At 41.7% G+C, this 24,159-nt stretch overlaps 1 protein-coding gene and 1 non-coding gene across 13 annotated transcripts in view; both read right to left on the bottom strand.

The window, feature by feature from the left end:
- Positions 1–24,159, bottom strand: part of OSBPL1A (oxysterol binding protein like 1A) — a 252,855-nt gene that overhangs the window by 114,025 nt on the left and 114,671 nt on the right. For 11 of the 12 annotated variants that reach the window (XM_061399735.1, XM_061399734.1, XM_061399731.1 and 8 more), the window contains one exon: positions 1,569–1,731. The exons of the other annotated variant lie outside the window; for it this stretch is intronic. In XM_061399735.1, coding sequence (XP_061255719.1) covers positions 1,569–1,731 — 163 coding nt within the window. The remainder of the gene's footprint in view (positions 1–1,568; positions 1,732–24,159) is intronic. 12 annotated transcript variants of the gene reach the window in all.
- On the bottom strand, positions 9,343–9,415 carry TRNAC-GCA (transfer RNA cysteine (anticodon GCA)). Its single transcript has one exon. It is a non-coding gene; the product is annotated as a tRNA-Cys (tRNA).

The raw sequence follows: 24,159 nt of genomic DNA, 5'->3' as shown, positions 1-24,159 counted from the left end.
ATTGTAAGTCAACTATATTTCAATAAAATATATATATATTAAAAAAAAGATTATCAATGATGAGCAGATGAAGCATCTAGGTTCTTTTACATTCACATCTCTTTCTGGATGTCCGAACAGAAGGACAGGGAATAACGGGACAGGATGTGGCAGAGGACAGACGGGAAGACATGTCAGCAGCCTTAGTGACCTCTCCCCCTTCCCCCAATCAGGCTAAAAGCCTCCTTTAACCCCGCCACTCATTCCACTGCTTTCAAATCTGATTTCTACTTTCTCTTCCCAATTTGAATCACTATTTTCACAAATACCCCCATCTAATAGCCATCATCGTAGTCATTACAATCCTTTCTCTAATATTCTCCAATCTGGTTGTTAGAATTAGCTTTCCCCCATCTTTTGATCATGTCACACTTCTAAAATTAATGTTCCCGTGTGCTCTGCTGATCTTCTGTAATGCACCTCTTCTCTATTAAGTCCGCCAACATCATTTTCCTTGTCCTATATCATCACAGCACTTTAACTTCCCTAACCAAACTTTCTGTAGTTCCCACTTCTGTGACCTCTCACTGTGCTTCCTTTAGTTTCCTATTACAAATGTGACCCTTTAACTCCAAACCCACTGAGATCTCCTGCTTCCACCATCAAGTTCTGTGAGACCCAGAAATTGTACATGTTCATCTACTACATAAGCACTTAATTTCCTAACATAAAAGAATTGTTCTCAGTCTCAATCATCTCCAGCCATCCCCTCCATGATTCCTTCCATGAGTCCGCCCACATCCACCTCAAATTCTAAAGGAAATTCATAAAAAGTCAAAACTACTCAGCAGTACCTCCTCTTGAAAGTCATTCTCACCCCTCCACATACATCGCTCATTTTTTGAATATCTGGTACCTGTCAGGCACTACTGAACATACGAATTCATTTAATCCCGACTCAACCCACTGCAATGGAAACTGTAATTATCCCCATTTTAAACATGTAAAACCTGAGGTCCAGAGAGGTCATGGGACTTGCCCAAGGTCACACCAGTGTCAGAAGCAGGATTTCAATTCAGAGGATCTGGCTCTGAAGCCCCTGCCCGCTGCCAGTGTGCTGCACTGCTCTGAGGCCAAGTGAGGTTCTTCCTTTTCTCTGTTCCGGGTACACCGTGGCCTCACCTCTCCCTTTGGCACACAGCATACCATATTGTAACCAATTCTTCTTATCTGTGTCCTTTACTCTTAGACCTCTCTGAGATATAAACTATCCACCTCTCTGTCCTTTAACAGGTAATAAGCACCTTGTACCAGGAGGTATTTAACAGAATAAAACAATAAACCAGATTCGCAGCCCTCTGGCCCTAGCACAGGCTGGTCAAAAAGGCAGACTCAGTGATGACTTCTGTTTCAAACTTTCGGGCTCCTGCCTTAAAAACATCACACAAAAAGTAGGTCATTGGGGAGCTGTAGCAATACATTTCCATCTGTTTACTCCAGGGAACTCAAAGTGCCATCTACCCTAAGACGACATTTAGGTGGTCAACTGTGAATTACCAAAGCCCCAGATGGCGGGGTTCTAGAATTACCTGACAGTGCATCATAGAACTCGTCCTCACTAAAGATGCTCAGAGGCGGGGAACCTTTAACCAGAGACTGCTCTAATTCGTGGTGTTCAGTGGCTAGAGTCGCCAGCGCTTCTGATAAAATTTTGTTTTTTTCTTGTTCCTGTTCCAATTTAAAATTCCTCACCTAGAAGAAAACAGATAATACAAAAAAGACTTCAGAGTGACAGGAGAGACAGACTTACTCAAAAGGATGTGAAAATAACTCGCTTTTAGACCCAGTTCAATTGCAACATCAGGAATGAAGACGGTGGTGCTACATATGCACGCTTGAATGAGCAAAATTACTAAGCTAATTTTGTTCTTCCCATGGGGACTTTTTTCAAAACACCTCCAGCCAATGCAAATAGATTAAGAAAAAGCAAACAAATTCAGCCCAAATTATCAGGACCCTAGTAGAAAGACATCAGTCAATTTGAAAATCATATAAAAAAATTATTTTAAATAGAGAGTATTTCATTCAACATTAATCAAATTAAGCCAGCTTTTGAACAAAATAAAGAATTAAAACTGTTGTAAATATTAAAATGTGAACCACATCAAAGATTAAGACATAATCCTCCGGTTTACTCTCAAAAGAGCTGGTATATCAAATAAAGAGAAACAAGAGGCTAGGTAATGATGTTTTAATTACCATTTTCCAATCCAGATTTTGATTCTGGTTCCATATTTTACCTTGAGTTTAGTGAACAAATATAAATAAATAAAAGATTATAGAGAAGGCAAAGTCATACTCCTTTGATGATATAATCTGTTCTTCCTATCTAATTCAAGAGCTTCTGAATTTGAAGTTAATTAAAGCCTTCTAAAGTTTAAGTAGTCTAATTCTCATATAAAATAGCAGGTACCAGATTCGGTATGAACAGTTTCATCCACTCTTGTATGAAAACTCTGAAAATCACAGCTACTCCATCAACTCCCTCAACTTCTAGGGGCCACGTGGGTCTTTAGTTGGAAGAGCTGGGATCCACCTAATCTCAGATTTCTCTTATGCCTGTTTCTTCACCTATAAAATCAGGATTCTACTGCCAGGGAAGAGTCTCATCGGTGGCTTCAACTCAGTGGTCTTCAAAAAAAAAAAAGAAAAAAATTCAACAGCACAACCTATTTCTCAAATCTCAATGCATGAAATCCAATGTTTCAGGAAGCAGCAGTGCATAGGACGTTGGGTCCGGATGGGGAGCCTCTTGGACTTTCCCCTCCAGGCCCAAAGCCAGGGACTGTTCCAACAGTTCGAGGAGCATGAGATGAGGTGACCTCTGAACCCCTCTCCAGTCAAAACGCCTGCCCCTGGGTCTTCACCCTGGTGACCTCTCCCCAGGGCTCCCAGCTGCGATCTGCTGAACTCCACTCCCACTTCCTGGCCTTTCTCTCAGTCTCCTTCTGTGGTGCCCAAGGACACAGCATCTTCCTCCACATTCTGACTCCACAGTCACACGTATAGGGACAATGCGCCAAGAATCCCGGATATGACTTACAACATAGCCCTACCATAAAATGCTAAGTGTGTAATAAAAACAGCATTAAACCCTCATTATTTTGGGAACAGCTCCAGTCCTCGGGTACCTTAGTATTTATTATCATTATAGGAACGTGCTTATTATTAGAATTACAATAATGAAATATAAACAGCAATAAGTGGTAAGCAATAATGTGCAGAGAAGACCCAGAAAACAGGAAAAAATTAAATAGGTATATAATTATAATTTTTAAGAAACTGAAAAATACATGCAAATGTTCCTAGAATCTAAAATTTTATATCCAAGGAGGAAATACTCTTGGTATAGCTGAAATCAACCTTAAAAAAAAAAAAAGCTGTTTTTCCTCCACTTAACCAGTCAGACAATTCATTTATCTATAAACAAGGACTACAGAATTCATCATAATATTCAAAATGAACACTTCTTTAGATGGAAAAACATCAGCACTGCTGTAGAATCCAAAATACGCCAATGCAGATTCAAACTCTTTCACCCCATCCACTCCTCTTTCATTAAGCTTAGGTTTGTTTTTTTTTTTTTTAGCTGCTCAAGTATCAAAATGCAAATGCGCTGTTGACACTGTACTGTTCTACATAGTGTTTTAAAAAGTGTTAGTCACTCAGTCGTGCCTGACTCTGCGACCCCATGACTGCAGCCCACCAGGCTCCTCTGTCCATGAGATTTTCCAGGCAAGGATACTGGAGTGGGTTGCCATTTCCTTCTCCAACTGTTCTACATAAGAATCAACTAAGTTACCTCTTTTGGGTAAAAAATATGTAAATTCTAGTTTATTAATTTTATTGTTAGTCTTTTATGGTGCCTACTTTATAAGTTAAGCTTAATCACAGGTATATGATTATGTATGTAATCATATGTATAGGAAAAAACAGTACATATACATATTGTTCAGGAAATCCAGTTTCAGGCATCCACTGGGGGTCTTGGATAAAGGATAAACCCTTGCCCAAGGATAAAGCGGGTAACTACTACAGTTACTGAAAAAAAAATTGGTTTCACTGCTATAAAACATATATGTTAAGTTTAAATACCTAAACTCAATCCCTAGATTTCAGAAAAGGGGCAAAATAAATGATTGAGGCTCCAAAATATCAAGTTCTCCCAACAAGATTGTACTCGAAATCCTGATCTTTTTATCCATGAAAAGTAAGCATCCCTGTATCCTGCTGCCTCAACATCTGTTCTCAGAGAAGGAGGGAAAGGGGGTGGAAACAAAAGCGGGAGCAGAGGCTCTGATGACAGACTGGACCTCACCTTGCTGTTATCTGTCAGCTGATCTGAGGACACGTGTATTAGTTTCAAGTCTAACGGGGTCTGCGATACTGAAGGCATGTTACTCTCAAACTTCCTGCTGAATGGCAACACCTCCCCACCCGGAAAAGTGATGCAGCTGAGAGAGCAGGTGTGCGTAGCATAGAAACTGTGCTAGTGAAGAGCTGCAAAGCACCACCTAAGCACATACTTTCCTGGCATGGATGCTTTTTGGTCCATCAGATCCATCAGCTGGAACAGTCAGCTGGAACAACCCAATTCTAAGCCCGCTGTCGTCTCAGTATTTCAGAAACACTGCAGGGATAGTGTAAACTACTCCTCAAGCTATGCAGAGCGTAACTTCATAAAAACCTCATCTTACTTTCCAAGTCTGTCTCCAAACTCTCATTTGCTAGTTTAGCAACTGTGGTGTGAGAGAAACAGTACCCGCATGCAGTCCTCTCTGCAGTGCTAAGTGCTGCTCTTCACCTTCATGTGTATCAGTACTCGCACACGGATGACTCAAAGGACAACTACCCTATTACTGTTCAAACAACAGATAACTTCACAAAATTAGTAAAACCCAACATGTGCTTATAATTAGACCATTTCCAGCATACGGACATTTTCTTTTTCAAATTTCATATAAAATTCACGCCCTCAGCCACTTTGCCACAACAGAAATCAACATAAAACCAAGTAAACATAAATGTCAAACTTTTTATTAGAAACATTTAAGGACTGAATCATCACATTTAATAGTTACACATTATTATTAACTATTAGTAGACACATCGCTCTGCGTCTATAGCTCCTTCAGACTAATGCACGTTCAAGCCTTTCCAATAATCTCCAGAATCACTTTAACACAATCCCCCTTTCATCTTACTCAATTTCATGCTGGCAGAAGAAATTCACAATGAATACTTGCAAAGTGTTCTTCACTCCATCAGTGAATGGATGCCAACAAAAGAATTCAGAGTTTTAAAAAGCCTGGTGCTGGCCAGTGAATGTACGTTTTATCAACTTTCTCCTTCTATGGCTTCCCTGGTAGCTTGGACGGTAAAGTGTCTGCCTACAATGCGGGAGACCTGGGTTCGATACCTGGGTCAGGAAGATCCCCTGGAGAAGGAAATGGCAACCCACTCCAGTATTCACACCTGGAAAATCCCATGGACCGAGGAGCCTGGTGGGCTACAGTCCATGGGGCTGCAAAGAGTCGGACACGACTGAGCGACTTCTCTTCTTCTTCTCCTTCTATAAAGCACCCTGCTATTTTATGTTCCCAAGAGGTTAAGTCAGGCAGAGGCAATGATTAAATCTGGCAAGACACACCACTAAGTGGGAGTAAATGATTAGTATTCAGAGAACACCATGTCCAATTATCCAATTACAGGTTAGGTGACATACTGGCCCTGTTGATCAATCTAGTAAAGCTCTTTCAACCAGCTACACTCCAGTCAATTAACAGCATCAGTCAGTCAGTTCAGTCACTCAGTTGTGTCCAACTCTTTGCGACCCCATGAATCTCAGCACGCCAGGCCTCCCTGTCCATCATCAACTCCCAGAATTCACCCAAACCCATGTCCATCGAGTTGGTGATGCCATCCAACCATTTCATCCTCTGTCATCCCCTTCTACTCCTGCCCTCAATTTTTCCCAGCATCAGGGTCTTTTCAAATGAGTCAGCTCTTCACATCAGGAGGCCAAAGTATTGGAGTTTCAGCTTCAGCATCAGTCCTTCCAATGAATACTCACGACTGCTTTCCTCTAGGATGGACTGGTTAGATCTCCTTGCAGTCCAAGGGACTCTCAAGAGTCTTCTCCAACACCACAGTTCAAAAGCACCAATTCTTCGGTGCTCAGCCTTCTTCACAGTCCAACTCTCACATCCATACATGACCACTGGAAAAACCATAGCCTTGACTAGACAGCCCTTTGTTGACAAAGTAATGTCTCTGCTTTGCAATATGCTGTCTGGGTTGGTCATAACTTTCCTTCCAAGGAGTAAGTGTCTTTTAAGTTCATGGCTGCAATCACCATCTGCAGTGATTTTGGAGCCCCAAAAATAAAGTCAGCCACTGTTTCCACTGGTTCCCATTTGCCATGAAGTGATGGGACCAGATGCCATGATCTTGGTTTTCTGAATGTTGAGCTTTAAGCCAACTTTTTCACTCTCCACTTTCACTTTCATCAAGAGGCTCTTTAGTTCTTCACTTTCTGCCATAAGGATGGTGTCATCTGCATATCTGAGGTTATTGATATTTCTCCTGGCAATCTTGATTCCAGCCTGTGCTTCCTCCAGCCCAGCATTTCTATGATGTACTCTGCATATAAGTTAAATAAACAGGGTGACAATATACAGCCTTGACGTACTCCCTTTCCTGTTTGGAAACAGTCTGTTGTTCCATGTCCAGTTCTAACTGTTGCTTCCTGACCTGTATACAGGTTTCTCAAGAGGCAGGTCAGGTGGTCTGGTATTCCCATCTCTTTCAGAATTTTCCACAGTTTCTTGTGATCCACACAGTCAAAGGCTTTGGCATAGTCAAGAAAGCAGAAATAGATGTTTTTCTGGTACTCTCTTGCTTTTTCCATGATCCAGCAGATACTGGCAATTTGATCTCTGGTTCCTCTGCCTTTTCTAAAACCAGCTTGAACATCTGGAAGTTCACGGTTCACGTATTGCTGAAGCCTGGCTTGGAGAATTTTGAGCATTACTTCACTAGAATATGAGATGAGTGCAACTGTGCCGTAGTTTGAGCATTCTTTGGCATTGCCTTTCTTTGGGATTGGAATGAAAACTGACCTCTTCCAGTCCTGTGGCCACTGCTGAGTTTTCCAAATTTGCTGACATATTGAGTGCAGCACTTCCACAGCATCATCTTTCAGGATTTGAAATAGCTCAACTGGAATTCCATCACCTCCACTAGCTTTGTTTGTAGTGATGCTTCCTAAGGCCCATTTGACTTCACATCCTGGCTTTAGGTGAGTGATCACACCATCGTGATTGAGCGGGTCATGAAGATCTTTTTTGTACAGTTCTTCTGTGTATTCTTGCCACCTCTTCTTAATATCTTCTGCTTCTGTTAGGTTCCTACCATTTCTGTCCTTTATTGAGATCTTCTTTTTTCAGCATCAGCCTTTCTCATTTCTTATTACTGGATGTATGGCTATAACAGAACATACTGGCTTCAGACTGAAATACATCTTAAATCCAAAAACATCTAATTTTACCTCTTAGATAAAGAATTACATTAAGACTTATTTCTGTGGTTAGAGGACCAATGATATGCTGACTTTTCTCTGCTGTTGCCACATTGCTGTTGAAAAGTGGGTCTGGTCCTTTACAGCTGGGTAAGGGCTCTGCTGGCCTCCCTTAGAGGCTCAGTGGTTAAAAAAAAAAAAAAAATCCACCTGCCTATGCAGAAGACACAGATTCTATCTCTGCATCGGGAAGATCCCCTCGAGTAGGAAATGGCAACTCACTCCAATATTCTTGCCTGGGAAATCCCATGGACAGAGGAGCCTGGTGGGCTACAGTCCATGAGGTCACAAGTCGGACAAGACTTAACTGAACAACAACAACAAAGGCTCTTCTGCTTGTAGAAGATGATAGCGTTACTGGAGGTGGGAGGCACAGCGCTCTCATGTGAACGCAAGCAGAGGTTATCTAGGTTCACAGCTAGGCTGAATCATGCTCTCAGTTCAGGAAAAATAAGATTTGATCTCATGTCCCAGGCATGATCAAGTATGGAAACACATCTTCAAGACTGGATGGTAGGCACACACTTTGATTTATAGATTTACAAAGTGCCCTTGCACACATTAGGGTTTTCATTGACTCTCACGCCCTGCTTCTACGCCATCTCACCAATGCCTCTCCAACTGCACAAATTTTCTTGTTTCTCAAGCCTTTTCCCCCCCTTCCCCTGCCCGCCCCAGTTTTCCTCTTACTAAGACAGACATTTAAAAATAAAGACGCCTCAGTAGCCAAGCAGATTTGTCTGATGGGAGGAGATTCAGATGAGGGAGTATATGGAAGGAAGGTGTGTGGGGGGAGGGGGACTGCACAGAGCCTGCTGTGCTGTGCTTAGTTGCTCAGTCGTGTCTGACTCTTTGCGACCCCATGGACTGTAGCCCACCAGACTCCTCTGTCCAGGGGGATTCTCCAGGCAAGAACACTGGAGTGGGTAGCCTATCCCTTCTCCAGGGGAACTTCCCAACCCAGGGATCAAACCCAGGTCTCCGCATTGCAGGTGGATTCTTTACCATCTGAGCCACCAGGGACGCCCAAGAACACTGGAGTGGGTAGCCTATTCCTTCTCCAGTGGATCTTCCTGCCCCAGGAATCGAACCGGGGTCTCCTGCATTGCAGGAGGATTCTTTATCAGCTGAGCTACCCAGGAAGACCACAGACCTTACAGATTAATATAAGAACTTTGGCTTTGACTCTGACTGACAAGAGCAGCCATTGGACAGCTTTGAGCAGAGGAGTAATGTTATTTGATTTACACCTTAACACAATCTCTTTGACTGATAAAAGCTGAATAAGAGACCTGGAGGGGAGGGCAAATTAGAATTAAAAAGATCTTCAAGAGGCTACTGGGACAATCCCAGTAAGAGATGGATAATAGCAATGGAGGTGATGAATAGTAGTCAGATTCTGCATATATTCTGAAGGCAGGTCTACAGGATTCGAGAAGAGAGTCAAGGATGACTCCATAGTTAAAGACAGAGTCATCGTGACCCAATGCAGGAAGACTACAGGAAGGACTTGGAACAAGCAGGAACTCATACATGGTAAGTGGGAGGTATCATCAGGCGTTCAAGTGCAGATGTCATGTAGATAAGTGAAAGAAAGAAAGAAATCACTCAGTCGTGTCCAACTCTTTGCCGCCCCATGGACTGTAGCCCACCAGGCTCCTCCATCCATGGAATTTTCCAGGCAAGAGTACTGGAGTGGGTTGCCATTTCCTTCTCCAGGGGATCTTCCTGACCCAGGGATCGAACCTAGGTCTCCTGCATTGCAGGCAGACGCTTTACCGACTGAGCCACCAGGGAAGCAGGTCTTCAGGGACAAATTCCAGGCTGGAGATACAATCTGAGAGTCCTTCGCAAATAGATTATGTTTTAAACTGTAAAACTAGATAGAATCACTAAGGGAGAAAGTGAGACAGGCAAAGGAAGAAATCTAAGGACTGAGATTTCCCTCTGATAGGAGAGACAAGAAAGAACCAGCAAAGGAAACACAAAAAAAGGTGGAAGGTGGGGGGTTGACTGAAGAAAACTCAGGAGTGTGTGCTAATTCTAGAAGCCTAAACAAAGTACTAGAAGGGGGAACAAGTGATTATGTTGAACACTGATGACAGATCAAACAACATGAGGACTAAGAAAAGCCCTCTGGATTTGATGATGAGGAAGTCAATGGTGACCTTGACAAGGACAGGTTTAGCAGAACAGTGAGAGAATGCTGAAGACAAAGGCTTCACAAGAGTCAGAAGAAATGAGAGGAGACTTGGAAAAGGCAAGTATGGCCCATTCTTTCTGCTAGAAAGGAAAGGAGAGAATTGGGGCAATTGCTGAAAGGGGGTGAGGGTCAATAAGGCTTTATTATGAAATATATGCCAGCGTGTTTCTACATCTATGGGGAAGAGTCAACAAAGGGGAAATTAATGATATAGGAGTCAAAGGAGAGAACTGCTAGAATAATGTTTCTGAGTTTGCAAAAAAGGATGGGATCTAATCCATACGAGTACAATTGGCCTTCGCTAAGACAAGACATCTCACCCTTAGCTGGAGGAGAAAAAAGCAGCATGTATGTGTCCAGACGCAGGTTTCCCCAGTGGCTCAGCAGCAAAGAATCCACCTGCAATGCAGGAGATGCGGGTTTGACCCCTGGGTCGGGAAGATCCCTTGGAGGAGGAAATGGCAACCCACTCCAGTATTCTGGCCTGGGAAATCCCACAGAGGAGCCTGGTGGGCTATGGTCCATGAGGTCGTAAAAGAGCTGGACACGGCTAAGAGACTAAACAACATGTGTCCAGAGGCAGACAGGTAGGTATGTGTACCCGAGTGTTCTTTCAGTGGCTCCTTTTGCCTTGGTGCACGTAAGAACTAGAGAGAACAGGAAACAAAGAGGTCTTCAACCAGTAGGTCCCAGCATGTGCCTTACACACAGCACTGAAAAGTACACCCTGAGATTTCAAAGGAGATCAGATCCAAGGCCCTCCAAAGCCTCATTCACACTAATCTGGTCAACCCAACACAAAGCAGCTGTTCCTGCATTTTCCCTTTGCTTATAGGAGACCATGGCTTGCTCCTGGCACTGTTACATACTCCATTCTTACTGGCACTACCATGTTCCTCAATCTGGCTCCAGCCAACAGGAAAGGAAACCCTGCTGGGAATTGCCTCTATACTTCTTTGCCCTTCAGCTCTGTCTTGGGAATGAAGGAGAGGGTGTTATCTGCTTGTTGACTTACTGATACAGCTCTAAGTAAAATGACTGCAGTGGAGCTTGGTAATTGCTAATCATCTGTTAAATCCATTACTCTCAAATGTATCTTCAGACATTTTAAATCAAGGAGGAATTCTGCAATAACTGTGTAGTCCTACATGTAGGACAGAGCCCAGTAAATAGTCACTCAAGCAATGTAGTACATAGATGAGTTTTAAAAGCAAGGGCTTAAGATACTTGAATCAATATAAACCCAGAATATTTGATAGTTATTTTTGTCAGATTGATTTTAAAAATAACCTCTCATAAAAATAAAACCAATGGGAGAATAATGCTACAGACAAATGACAATATGTCTAAGTTGAGGTTTTACATGTTTTTTTTTAAAAAAAAAAAGAAGCAAAAAAGAAAAATGTCTTCTGAAACAAAAGTACCATTCACTGCATGGTATGCCACCAACAGCACATTCAATACACATGAACTTCACTCCCTTGGTCAATAGTTCTGGCATTTAAAATAACTCGGTACAAGTAAGATCTCATAGTAATTTTCTCTTTCAATTGCAAAGCTGAGTCAGTTGAAACTGTAATAGTCACATAAGGAACTACAATAACCAGTACTTTCCATAACTAAGAACATTTTACATTTCAGAAGTTAGCACTTATAGAATTACATTCCTAAAAGCACCACATCAATGTATAATCTCCAAATTATTCTAGATTATAGTGTATTAAAAATTTCAGAAGGTTTTTATGTATCATGTAAATTACAGAACAGGATGTTAAACTGCCATGTAATGGCATGTATTAAATGCACTGCAAACAAATTCAGTGTAATATCAAAAATCATTGTTGGCTATATGAAAATGGTAAAATTCCAAATCAACCTACTCAATACAAGTTCTGGAATTTTAAAAGGCCTATTCTTTTAACCATGTCTCTTAAATTCTCCATTAAATACCTGTTCATAACTATATTCCCTAAGTGCCCAGAATGGGTTGCCTATGACATGCTCAACAGTTAACTGCTGAAATAGCATTTTAAAATGAAGAAAATTCAGGAGTGCAGTACCAGGAGAAATAGATGGGGACTGACCAAATGTAAAATGACTTTTATCATAAAATCTCTTTAACCAATATTAAGAAGTATTATTTTTCACAGTTTATTCCAGAACCAGTCATTTAAGTGAGCAAAAATGTCTCTTAAAATCTGTGTATTCTTAACTTCAGTATAATAGTTCACCTAGCCAGAAAAAGAAAAAAAAGGACTTCATAAGCATTTGTGTAAACAATGGTTCTGCTTACACAGGGCTGTTACTGTGTCAACAACTGATAAAGTACATGCATAACATTTTAGTTTTTAAAAGGCACTTTTACACACTGTTAGAGTTCATTAAATCTTCCTAACAATACTATGAGGAATGCATATATATTTAAACTGAAGATGATAAAGTTTAAGTAACTTGCCAAAGGTTAGCAAAAGAATAAAAAACTGAAACCAAGATCTTTTAACTTGGAACCCCATAAGCTTTCCAACCCATGGCACTGCCAATAACCAAAACACCCAGTAACACTGTTGACAGCAATTCACGATCAACAGTCTTAGAAGCAGTTGTTCAGTTGCTCAGTCATGTCCAATTCGTTGCAACCCCATGGACTACAGCACACCAGGCTTCCCTGTCCTTCACTGTCTCCCGGAGTTTGCTCAAACTCATGTCCACTGAGTCGTGGTGCCATCCAACCATCTCATCCTCTGCTGCCCTCTTCTTTTGCCCTCAATCTTTCCCAGCATCAAGGTCTTTTCCAATGAGTCAGCTCTTTGCATCAGGAGGCCAAAGTATTGGAGCTTCAGTATCAATCCTTCCAATGAATGTACAAGGGTTGACTACCTTTAGGATTGACTGGTTTGATCTCATTGCAGTCAAAGGGACTCTTAAGAGTCTTGTAGAGTACCACAGTTTGAAAGCATCTATTCTTCAGCACTCAGTCTTCTTTACGGTCCAACTTTCACATCCATACATGACTGCCAGAAGGTCTCACATTTCTGGGTAGATGGGGTTACTACACTGATGGGCCAGACAGATAAAGGAGGGCAAGCAGAGCTGCCTGGACCACAGCAAAGCATTTGTTATAAAACCATCCCTTGGACTCCCGTCAGGAATGACATCACTATAAAATGGTGAGATTGTTACACAGACTAGGAACCTGACTGCAACCACACCCTCCAGGAGAAGGGTTTCTTTTTTTTAAAGATCTCTTTTGTTCCTAACCTGCTTAGAGCTAAGATTCTCCACTATGACGAGTGTACCTAGAGCAGCTGTAGAGCTGGCTTGGTTTTTTATCAGAAGGCCCAGTTTCAGCTCCAACCTACTGCCTCAAGACTTAAAAAATGAACAAGGTCCATGTACTATGATTTCTCCCAATATCTAGTGTCCTCTTCTTCCTTAGTAAGAAACCCACTTTGTTAACTGAACTCACTGCCCTGCATCTTCTTAAAAAATTTTTTTATTTTATGTTGAAACATGGTTAATTAACAATATCAGTCAATCCTAAAGGAAATCAGCCCTGAATATTCATCGGAAGAGCTGTTGCTGAAGCTCCAATTCTTTGGCCACCTGCTGCAAAGAGCCAACTTGTTGGAAAAGACTCTGATGCTGGGAAAGACTGAGGGCAAAAGGCGGCGGCGGCGGCAGAGGATGAGACGGTTGGATAGCATCACCAAGTCAGTGGACTTGAGTTTGAGCAAACTCCAGAAGATAGTGCAGGTCAGGAAAGCTTGGCGTGCTGTAGTCCATGGGGTCACAAAGAATCAGACACGGCTTAGCGACTGAACAAAAATGAACACCATCTTAAACTCTATTGCTCAGTCTTTCTGGCAGCTGTGACCACATGACTAAGTTCTGGCCAAGATGGAAGTAATTTAAGGAATTCACCGGGTCTCCTTAAAGGGAAGGGCACAGTCCTATTTTCTGCTTGCTTATCTGCTTCCTTCCTCCTAACTAGAATTTGGTATTTGGAACAACCCCCAACACTTGAAACTGCCATGTAGTGTTTTTTCAAAAGCACCACTAAGTATTCTAAGGTGACTTCTGGATAAGAACTGCCAGTTTAGGGGCTTCGGCGGTAGTCCAGTGGTTAAGAACCTGCCTTGCAATGTAGGGGACATGGGTTCAATCCCTGGTCCAGGAAGATTCCATATTCATGAGGCAACTTTAAGTCTGCGAGCCACAACTACTGAGCCCACATGCTACAACTACCGAAGCCCATGCACCTAGAGTCCGTGCTCCACAAGAGAAGCCACCGCAGTGAGAAGCCTGCACACCCCAACTAAAGAGTAGCCCCAACTCGAGGCAACCAGAGCAAGCCCGTGCACAGCAAGGAAGAACCAGTGCAGCCAAAAAATTAATTAATTTTCAAAGAAGAATTGCCAATTCAGGAGAATTCCAATTTAGTTTAAAAATATTTGCTGGGCATGTACTACTATATTTCAAGGTAGGGCTAGGGATACAAAGCAGAAGAAGAGATTGGTGAATCCTTGGATAATTTATAGTCCAGAAGGAGAAAAGACAGCCGCTTCACACTCCTACCCAGTACACCTATTTAAAATGCAAACTCAGCATTACTTTTAACCTTTTTAATGGCTCTTTATTTGCTTTCCCTTACAGTCTCCAAAGTGGAGTGTGTTTATCCATGAGACATACGAATATTAGAAAGTCTTTTATATTTACTTTTGTAAAAAATGTTAGAATGTATGTTACATATACAAATACGATATAGACAAGACTGACAACGGTGCCATCACATGCATCTCCATGGATCACCTGGTCAAGGGTCAAGTGCAGGATGCCCAGTAACTTCAGGGAAGAGTGGTGACCCCACTCAGAGGCTGACCGAAGCGGCTGCTTTCAGGGTATCGTGATGCACACTGCACTTCATAAGAGCATGGTTATAAGGACTTATGGACTGTATTATCTAGATTTATAGTTAATTCACAAAATACAACCATAGCATCAAGACCATGCCAAAAGAACTCCAGACTGAAGATAATACTGATGATGGTAACAAAAGGAGCAAAGAGAATAGAGCAAAGGCTTCTACTGCCAGCAGGAGCTCTTTGTCAGCTACCCTGATTAAAAAACAAAACAGAGCACATATAATCAGATGACAATAAGCCAGTTCTCCAGAAGACCATATAAAATATGGATGTATGTAGAGATATATATATACACACACACACCCCTAGAAATCTGCATGTGTGCAGGTCACCCTCTATTCATGGGTTATTGGTCGCACCTGTGGTAAAAAACCTGCCTGCCAATGCAGGAGATGTTAGAGTCTCAGTTCAATCCCTGGGCTTCCCTGGTGGCTCAGTCAGTAAAGCGTCTGCCTGCAATGCAGGAGACCTAGGTTCGATCCCTGGGTCAGAAGATCCCCTGGAGAAGGAAATGGCAACCCACTCCAGTACTCTTGCCTGGAAAATTCCATGGATGGAGGAGCCTGGTGGGCTACAGTCCATGGGGCCGCAAATAGTCGGCCATGACTGAACGACTTCACTTTCTTTCTTTTGATCCCTGGGTCGGGAAGATGCCCTGAAGAAGGGAATGGTAACTTATCTCAGTATTTTTACCTGGGAAATCCCATGGACAGAGCCGCTTAGTGGGCTACAGTCTATAGGGTCACAAAGAGTCAGACGTGACTGAGCACATGTGCATGCATTATGTCTTGAGATACAAACTAATAAGCACATGAAGTCATGACATTTTTCTCACCATTTACAATCTGAGCATCCAGCAGCTGAAGATACCACTGAAGAAATCTGAGGAGGTTTACTTACAATCATAAGACATACAGAAATTTTAGCCTTTAAATTTCTTCACTAAATGTAATCAAATATTTAGCAGTCTTTTAATGGTTTTTAATAGAAAAAACAAAAAGCTACATCACTTAAGAAAACACTTACTCTCAAAGCACAGAAAACAGCAGACAGAAAATAATGTGATGAAAAATTCAGATATATTCCTATGTCAGAAAATACTGCTGTAAGATAGAAAAAACTGCTGAAGATATTTAGAAGAACAATTTAGTGTTGGATATTTGCTCTATAGAAAATTACAGCTGCTTTGAACATGTCTTGGCTAAACCATGTTAGAGTAATGAACTACAAGAATTAGGTTTGTTTTTTTATTTAAATGAACCTCTAAGGGAAAAATGTATCAAAGAAGATATATTTTCAATAATAATTAAATAAAAATGTTTTATGGAAAAATTGTGTATATATATAAATGTATATAAATGTAATATCCTGATGAAGCAGTTATTTTGACCAAAGGTTTTTACACAACAACCCAATTTTAAAATGAGCAAAGAACTTGAACAGACTTTTCTCCAAACATATACAAGTAGCCAACAAGCAGAAGAGGCTCAATATCTTTAGTCATTAGAAGAATGCAAATCATAACAATGACGTATCATTTTACACCCACCAGGAAAGTAAGTGTTAGCAAAGATGTGGAAAAATAGAATCTCTGTGCCCTGCTGGTGGGAACGTAAGATGGTGCAGATACTGTGGAAAACACTGCAGTGGTTCCTTGAAAAAGCTAAACACAGAATTACCATATGACCCAGAAACTTCACTCTTAGGTATATACTTGAAAGAACTGAAATGCGTCCAAACGAATACTTGTGTCAAAATGTTCAGAGTAATACTATTCACAATAGCCCAAAGGTAAAAACAACTCAAATATCCATAAATGGATGAAGGAATAAGATGTGTTACAGACATACAATGGAAAACTATTCCACCGTGAGTGAGAAAGTCCTGATACACGCTACAGTGCACACGATGCCCGAAAACAGCTAGAGAAGTAACACTAAAGGCCACACGTGAATGATTTCACTTCCAGGAACGGCCCCAAACTGGCAGATCCACATAGACAAACACAGATTAGTCATTTTCATGGGCTGGGAGCAGGACTGGGCATGGGGCTCTTTGCGACCCCTTGGACTGTAGCCCACCAGGCTCCTCCATCCATGGGATTTTCCAGGCAAGAATACTGGAGTGGGTTGCCATTTCCTTCTCCAGGAGATCTTCCCGACCCAGGGATCAAACCCGGGTCTCCTCATTGGAGGTAGACGCTTTACCGTGTGACTGCTTAATGGGTACAGGGTTTTTGTTTTTGTTTTAATTGGAGAATGATTACTTTACAATGTTGTGTTGGTTTCTGCCATACAGCAACATGAATCAGTCATAGGGATACATATGTCCCCTGCCTCTTGAACCTCCCTCCCACCCTTCTCCCCATCTCATCTCATCCCCAGGGTTCTATTTTGAAGTGATAAAAATGTTTTGAGTGACAGTCAATGCAAAGAAATAGAGGAAAACAACAGAATGGGAAAAACTAGAGATCTCTTCAAGAAAATTAGAGATACCAAGGGAACATTTCATGCAAAGATGGGCTCGATAAAGGACAGAAATGGTAGGGACCTAACAGAAGCAGAAGATATTAAGAAGAGATGGCAAGAATACACAGAACAACTGTACAAAAAAGATCTTCACGACCCAGATAATCACGATGGTGTGATCACTCACCTAGAGCCAGACATCCTGGAATGTGAAGTCAAGTGGGCCTTAGAAAGCATCACTACAAACAAAGCTAGTGGAGGTGATGGAATTCCAGTTGAGCTATTTCAAATCCTGAAAGATGATGTTGTGAAAGTGCTGCACTCAATATGCCAGCAAATTTGGAAAACTCAGCCATGGCCACAGGACTGGAAAAGGTCCGTTTTCGTTCCAATCCCAAAGAAAGGCAATGCCAAAGAACGCTCAAACTACCGCACAATTGCACTCATCTCACATGCTAGTAAAGTAATGCTCAAAATTCTCCAAGCCAGGCTTCAGCAATATGTGAACCGTGAACTTCCTGATGTTCAAGCTGGTTTTAGAAAAGGCAGAGGAACCAGAGATCAAATTGCCAATATCCACTGGATCATGGGAAAAGCAAGAGAGTTCCAGAAAAACATCTATTTCTGCTTTATTGACTATGCCAAAGCCTTTGACCGTGTGGATCACAAGGAACTGTGGAAAATTCTGAAACAGATGGGAATACCAGACCACCTGACCTGCCTCTTGAGAAATCTGTATGCAGGTCAGGAAGCAACAGTTAAAACTGGACATGGAACAACAGACTGGTTCCAAATAGGAAAAGGAGTATGTCAAGGCTGTATATCGTCACCCTGTTTATTTAACTTATATGCAGAGTACATCATGAGAAACGCTGGACTGGAAGAAACACAAGCTGGAATCAAGATTGCCAGGAGAAATATCAATAACCTCAGATATGCAGATGACACCGCCCTTATGGCAGAAAATAAAGAAGAACTAAAAAGCCTCTTGATGAAGGTGAAAATGGAGAGTGAAAAAGTTGGCTTAAAGCTCAACATTCAGAAAACGTAGATCATGGCATCCGGTCCCATCACTTCATGGGAAATAGATGGGGAAACAGTGGAAACAGTGTTAGACTTTATTTTTCTGGGCTCCAAAATCACTGCAGATGGTGACTGCAGCCATGAAATTAAAAGACGCTTACTCCTTGGAAGGAAAGTTATGACCAACCTAGACAGCATATTGAAAAGCAGAGACATTACTTTGCCAACAAAGGTCTGTCTAGTCAAGGCTATGGTTTTTCCTGTGGTCATGTATGGATGTGAGAGTTGGACTGTGAAGAAGGCTGAGTGCAGAAGAATTGATGCTTTTGAATTGTGGTGTTGGAGAAGACTCTGGAGAGCTGGACTGCAAGGAGATCCAACCAGTCCATTCTGAAGGAGATCAGCCCTGGGACTTCTTTAGAAGGAATGATGCTAAAGCTGAAACTCCAATACTTTGGCCACCTCATGTGAAGAGTTGACTCATTGGAGGAGACTCTGATGCTGGGAGGGATTGGGGGCAAGAGGAGTAGGGGACGACAGAGGATGAGATGGCTGGATGGCATCACTGACTCGATGGACATGAGTCGGAGTGAACTCCGGGAGTTGATGATGGACAGGGAGGCCTGGCGTGCTGCGATTCATGGGGTCGCAAAGAGTCGGACACGACTGAGCGACTGATCTGATCTGATCTGATTCACCTAAGACATATGAAAGGCTATGTCCACACAAAGATGTGCGGGAGCCAACAACTGGACACAATTCAAAAGTCCATCAAGAGGTGAATAAACTGTGGTACATCCATAAAATGGAGCACTACTCAGCACTAAAAAAGAATGAACTATTGCCCTGAGCAACAACACAGATGGATCTGCAAATAATTAAAGAAGTTGAACCTCTACCATGCCCACAAAGGTACGATTCCACATATGTAAAATTCTAGGAAATGCCTACTGAGCACTAATTAATCAGTGACAGAAAGCTAACCAATAGCTGCCTGTGGACAGGAAAGAGGGTGAGGTACTACTAAGGCAGGAATAAACTTTGGTGAGTAACAGAATTATTCCTAATTCTGAAAATGATGATGGTTTTACAATGTTAACATGCATCAAAGCTCACTAAACTCCATTTTAAATGTGTGCAATTTATTGTATGTCAATTATACCTCAATACAGCTAAAAAACTGAGCACATTTAGCAAGGGCATAGTGAAAAGACCGCTCACTTAGTGACAATGGGAATTTAAACAATACATTTCTTATATACTGTCAAGAATATGTATGACAAAGAAAAATACTCTGATACTACTGAAGACAATGAAGGATATTAAACTGCATTGTATACTCTATTTATGTATTTGCCAATGAACGGACCAAGACCAATCAAAACCTCCTGCCAGTAGTTGTCAGGTTCTAGTGTTTATATTCTTGCCTATACTTTACAGAATTTTTTTTATGTCTTTTGTGTCTCATAATTTCACAATAAGCAAAATATCTTTAAATGTGTCTATTTATGAAGTGATGTTTGCAAACTTGCATCAGATTCACAAATATGAAAAATCTGTATTTGCATCAAACACAAAATGATGCTTACTTATAAAGTATTCTCCAATAGTGCAGTGTGCAAGGCTCTCTTAGCCATCTACTATAGGAACCCAATCTGAGATTCTGTTAAGCACACTCTTGCCTCACCATGGCTGCAAAGCTTCTACCTAAAAATAGCTTACTCTTATATAATCACTCACCACAGATTTATATATCTTATGTATCCTTGAAATGCATTTCTCTTTTTAGAGATATGCCACTAGAGGTAAACAATCATTTTTAAAAGCAAAGAAGTTAAATCCTAATCTAAACAGATCTTATTGTCAGATCTTATTCCAGGGCTCTGTAGTTGCAAGTTCAGTTGATGAAAACAGAAAAAGTTATAAATAGCAGAAGAAACACCCTATTGACTCTTAATTTTTTAAATGAACTTTGAGAGATTACTTACATGCAATGAAAAATCAAATTTTAAATGCACAGTTCAGTGAATAGTCACAAACCAATACCCTATGTAACCAGCCCCACTATGAAGATATAAACCATTTCTCTTTGCTCCTTCCCTGGGGTCCCTGCCCTCCTTTACAGTCACCCTCCCTGTTCTTCCCAGGTCCAGCTCTGGCAAGCACTGCTCTGATTTCTCTAACTCAGGCAATAGAGTTGTCTGCTCTTGAACTTCAAATAAATGGAATTATGCACAGTGTACTCCTTGGGTCTGGCTTCTTTCGCTCAGTAGAATTTCAGATTCATTCATGCTGCTGCAAGCATGAGCAGTTCTGTCTTTTTCACTGCTGAGGACTAATCCACTGCACAGCCCTGCCACCATCGCTGACTCCCTGTTTCTAATGCCTTCAGCTCTGTCTCCGGAAACACCTTTCTAACATACATGTTGAACACCATTAAGTCCACAGAATTTTGATGGTTTATTCTGTTTTGATGAGTAGTTTTCATGGTTCTCAAACTGGGGGTCGAGGGGATGATACATTGGAATCATAACTAAATAGGTTTTAACTCTATCTGAAGAAAATGTTTTAACACATTACTGACCAGAGATGTTATTACTTACAATATGTCTTTTGTTACACAGACTTTATTGTCTGGAGATCATTCAATATTCATTTACAAAACAAATCGCCAGCCACAGGGGTCAGTTTCTGCAAAAGTCCCCCAGTCAATAATGAGTTAAGTAGATAGCCAGTGGGAATGTGCTGTATGACTCAGGGAGCTCAAACCTGTGCTCTGTGACAATCTAGAGGAGAGGGATGGGATGGGAGGTTCAAGAGCCAGGGGGCACCTATGGCTGATTTATGCTGATGTATGGCAGAAACGAACACAATATTGTAAAACAATTATCCTCCAATTAAAAACAAACAACTTGTTTTTAATGAATCAAGTGTCTTAAAGCAGTGCTTCCCAAGTTTTGCAAGTCCTGACACGCAGCAGAGACCAAGCACCTGGCGTAGGGTTCCGGCCAGTCGAAGGGTTGAAAACATCATGACTCTTAAGCCCACTACTTGGAAAGCCCTGTTAAGTAACATTTAAAGAATACATATTCTTGTTTTAATGACCGATATTGATTTTTGCAAAACAAAAACCTTATGAGCAAATAAGATTCTATATAAAATGTTGATTAAGCAATCAAAGTGACTGGAAAAAATTTTCAAAGTCTGGCGACAATAAACATGGATTCTAATTTTTCCTACTTCAAGTGCACTTAAATCTTTTGAATTTTTTTTTTTTTTTCAAAAGAAGAAGTAAGCCATGACTGAACCAGTGGCGCCCAAGCACCCCTTCCCAGCAGAGTACGATCCGGCTTCTAAGGAGAGGGAAGTCGATCCTCGCTCGCACTGTGCTGTCAGGCCACAGACATTCATCCGCCGCCTACACCATGCCGGGCATTCCAGGCTGCGGGCGTCAGCAGGGAACGCAGCGGACAAAAATACCTGCGCGCACACGGCTTCCGGTCTACCGTGGGGAGAGAAACAGGTGAAGGCGGGAAACACACGGTGTGTTAAGCGGTGGAAACGCTAAGGACAAAAATAAAGGTGCGAGGGGGAAGGGAGCCCTGGGAGCCAGGGTGTCCAGAGGACTCACCCGGGCAGGCGCCACTGGACTGAAGGCCGACCCGGGTGAGGGCGAGGCAGGCAGGTGTCAGGGAAGAGTGCTCCGGAAGGGGAGGAGCAGAAGTTCCAAGGGAGGAAGGGGCTCACCAGTGAGTCTGTGGCACAACAGGAGGCCACTGTCCTCTGAACAAAGTGAGCTGGGTGAGAGGGAAGCAAAGGAGAGGCCGGAGAGGCAGCCTCACCCCACAGGGCATCATACGGGACTCGTGCCAGGCTCATTTCTGGGGGACATGTTTTCAAGACAATACCCGCAGGGGCTCTGTGAAGAGTAAGAAGGAAGGGTCTGGAAAGGCTGACACACGAGTAACTGCGGAAGGAACTTGGAGATGTCTGGCTTGGGGAAAGGAGGAATTTACAGGATGCTCCAAATACCAGAGGAATTGTCAAGAGAAGTAGTTCCTTTTCAGTAGTTCCCTGGTGGCTCAGAGGTAAAGAATCTCTAAGGAGACTGCAGGAGACTAGGTTTCGATCCCTAGGTCAGGAAGATCCCCCTGGAGTAGGAAACGGTAACCAGCTCCAGTATTCTTGCCTAGAAAATTCCATGGACAGAGGAGCCTGGCGGGCTTCAGTCCATGGGGTCGCGAAGAGTCAGACACAATGGAGCGCCTGAACGATGACAAAGAGTTCCTTTTACTTTTCTGTGAAAAAGTCGCAGAGCACAGATTTGAAACCATGAATTAAAAAGGAAAGGAGAAAAGAAAAACCTCATCTTAATTTTTTAACTTTCTAGTATTCATCATTTTCCTACAGTGGAATGGGTGGCCCTAGAAGATTATCCATGTGTAACAGCAGTAGCAGCACCTGGAAGAGCAGGAGCTGACATCCAGGTATGTCTTCCACGCGTCAGATGCTGTGGCAATAAATACTTGGTGTGCCACCTCATGTGACCCTCCCACAATCCTATGAAGTAGGTTTCATTAATTATGAGGCAACTCAAGCTCACTGAGATGACATGACCCGCCAAGGATTGCAGAACCAGTAAATGATGGAGCCCGGGCTCAAACCCAGGTCTGTTTGACTGAGGCTCCAAGCCTGTAACCACCGGCACCCACCACCTGTATGCCCATGAATGGCAGTGTTTACACAGCATGTAAAAAAAGTACCTCTCGCTGGCAGGAAGTTGGAGATAAGATTCTTGCAAAGGGAGGAAAATTATATAGCCTCTAAGATCCCTTTTTATAATTTTGTGGTTACATTTTCCCAAGTTTCCATCTTATTTTTAAAATATTCAGAGTTTATAGAAATTCTGTACTCCTAAATATGACTAAAGATTAAATAATAATAATTTCACTACAGAATATGTTAAATTCCCAGTCCAATTCTAACACTTTAGAATTATCATGCTCTGGTCTTGACTAACATGTTACTTGATTACATTTATTTGATTACTTCCCTTGAACAACTGAAGGTAGGCCTGACTTTTCTCAAGTACAGCTGACCCTTGCACAATGCAGGGGTTAATCCACTGTTCCTTATAATCCTCTTCCCATATCCAAGATTCTTTCACATCTGCCGATTCTACCAACTACAGACCGTGTAGTACTGTAGTATTTTCTATTAGAAAATAATGGCATGTAAGTGAATCCATGCAATTTAAACCCACAGTGTTCAAGGGTCAACTGTGTTTCAGTTTCCTTGTCTCATCCTTTATATCTTCCATGATTCAAACATATCTTCGCTTTCATTTTCCTATGCAAACATAATTCTTTTCAACTGAGCAATTATCTTTCAAAATACAAATCAACATTTAGTATCAAAGTACAGAAAGATAGTATTAAAGAAGAATACACATACATGGACTTAAACCAAAAGTCTAAAGTCCATGGAAACCTTAAGAATCATCCCTGGTTTGTGTGGCTGTTTTTTACTGGCTGGAGGAAAAAGAAGGGACTAAGGAGAATTGAGAGTGTGCATCCTTCACCACACGTCAGCCAGGGCAACTTCTGAATGGTTTGACAAGAGGAAGCCTACTGCTCTGAAGGTCAATTATGAACCAATGTAAGAAGAGATAGTCTGGCAACCATAGGGTTAATATGTGGATCGAAAACAGGATTAACTCCACTTATAAAAAATTCTTTTTTTTAACCCAATAGGATGGCTACCATAAGAACAAAAACAAAACTCAGAAAAGAAAAAGTGTTGGTGAAGATGCAGAGAAATTAGAACCCTTGCACACTGTTGGTAGGAATGGAAAATGGTACAGCCACTATGGAAATCAGTATGGTAAGTCCTCAAAAACTAAATAATAGAAAGACCACATGATTC

The sequence above is a fragment of the Bos javanicus genome, chromosome 24, assembly GCF_032452875.1.
Source record: "Bos javanicus breed banteng chromosome 24, ARS-OSU_banteng_1.0, whole genome shotgun sequence".
Classification (NCBI taxonomy): domain Eukaryota; kingdom Metazoa; phylum Chordata; class Mammalia; order Artiodactyla; family Bovidae; genus Bos; species Bos javanicus.
The sequence above is the reverse complement of the archived record's forward strand: the minus strand, read 5'-3'. Positions and strand labels throughout refer to the sequence as shown.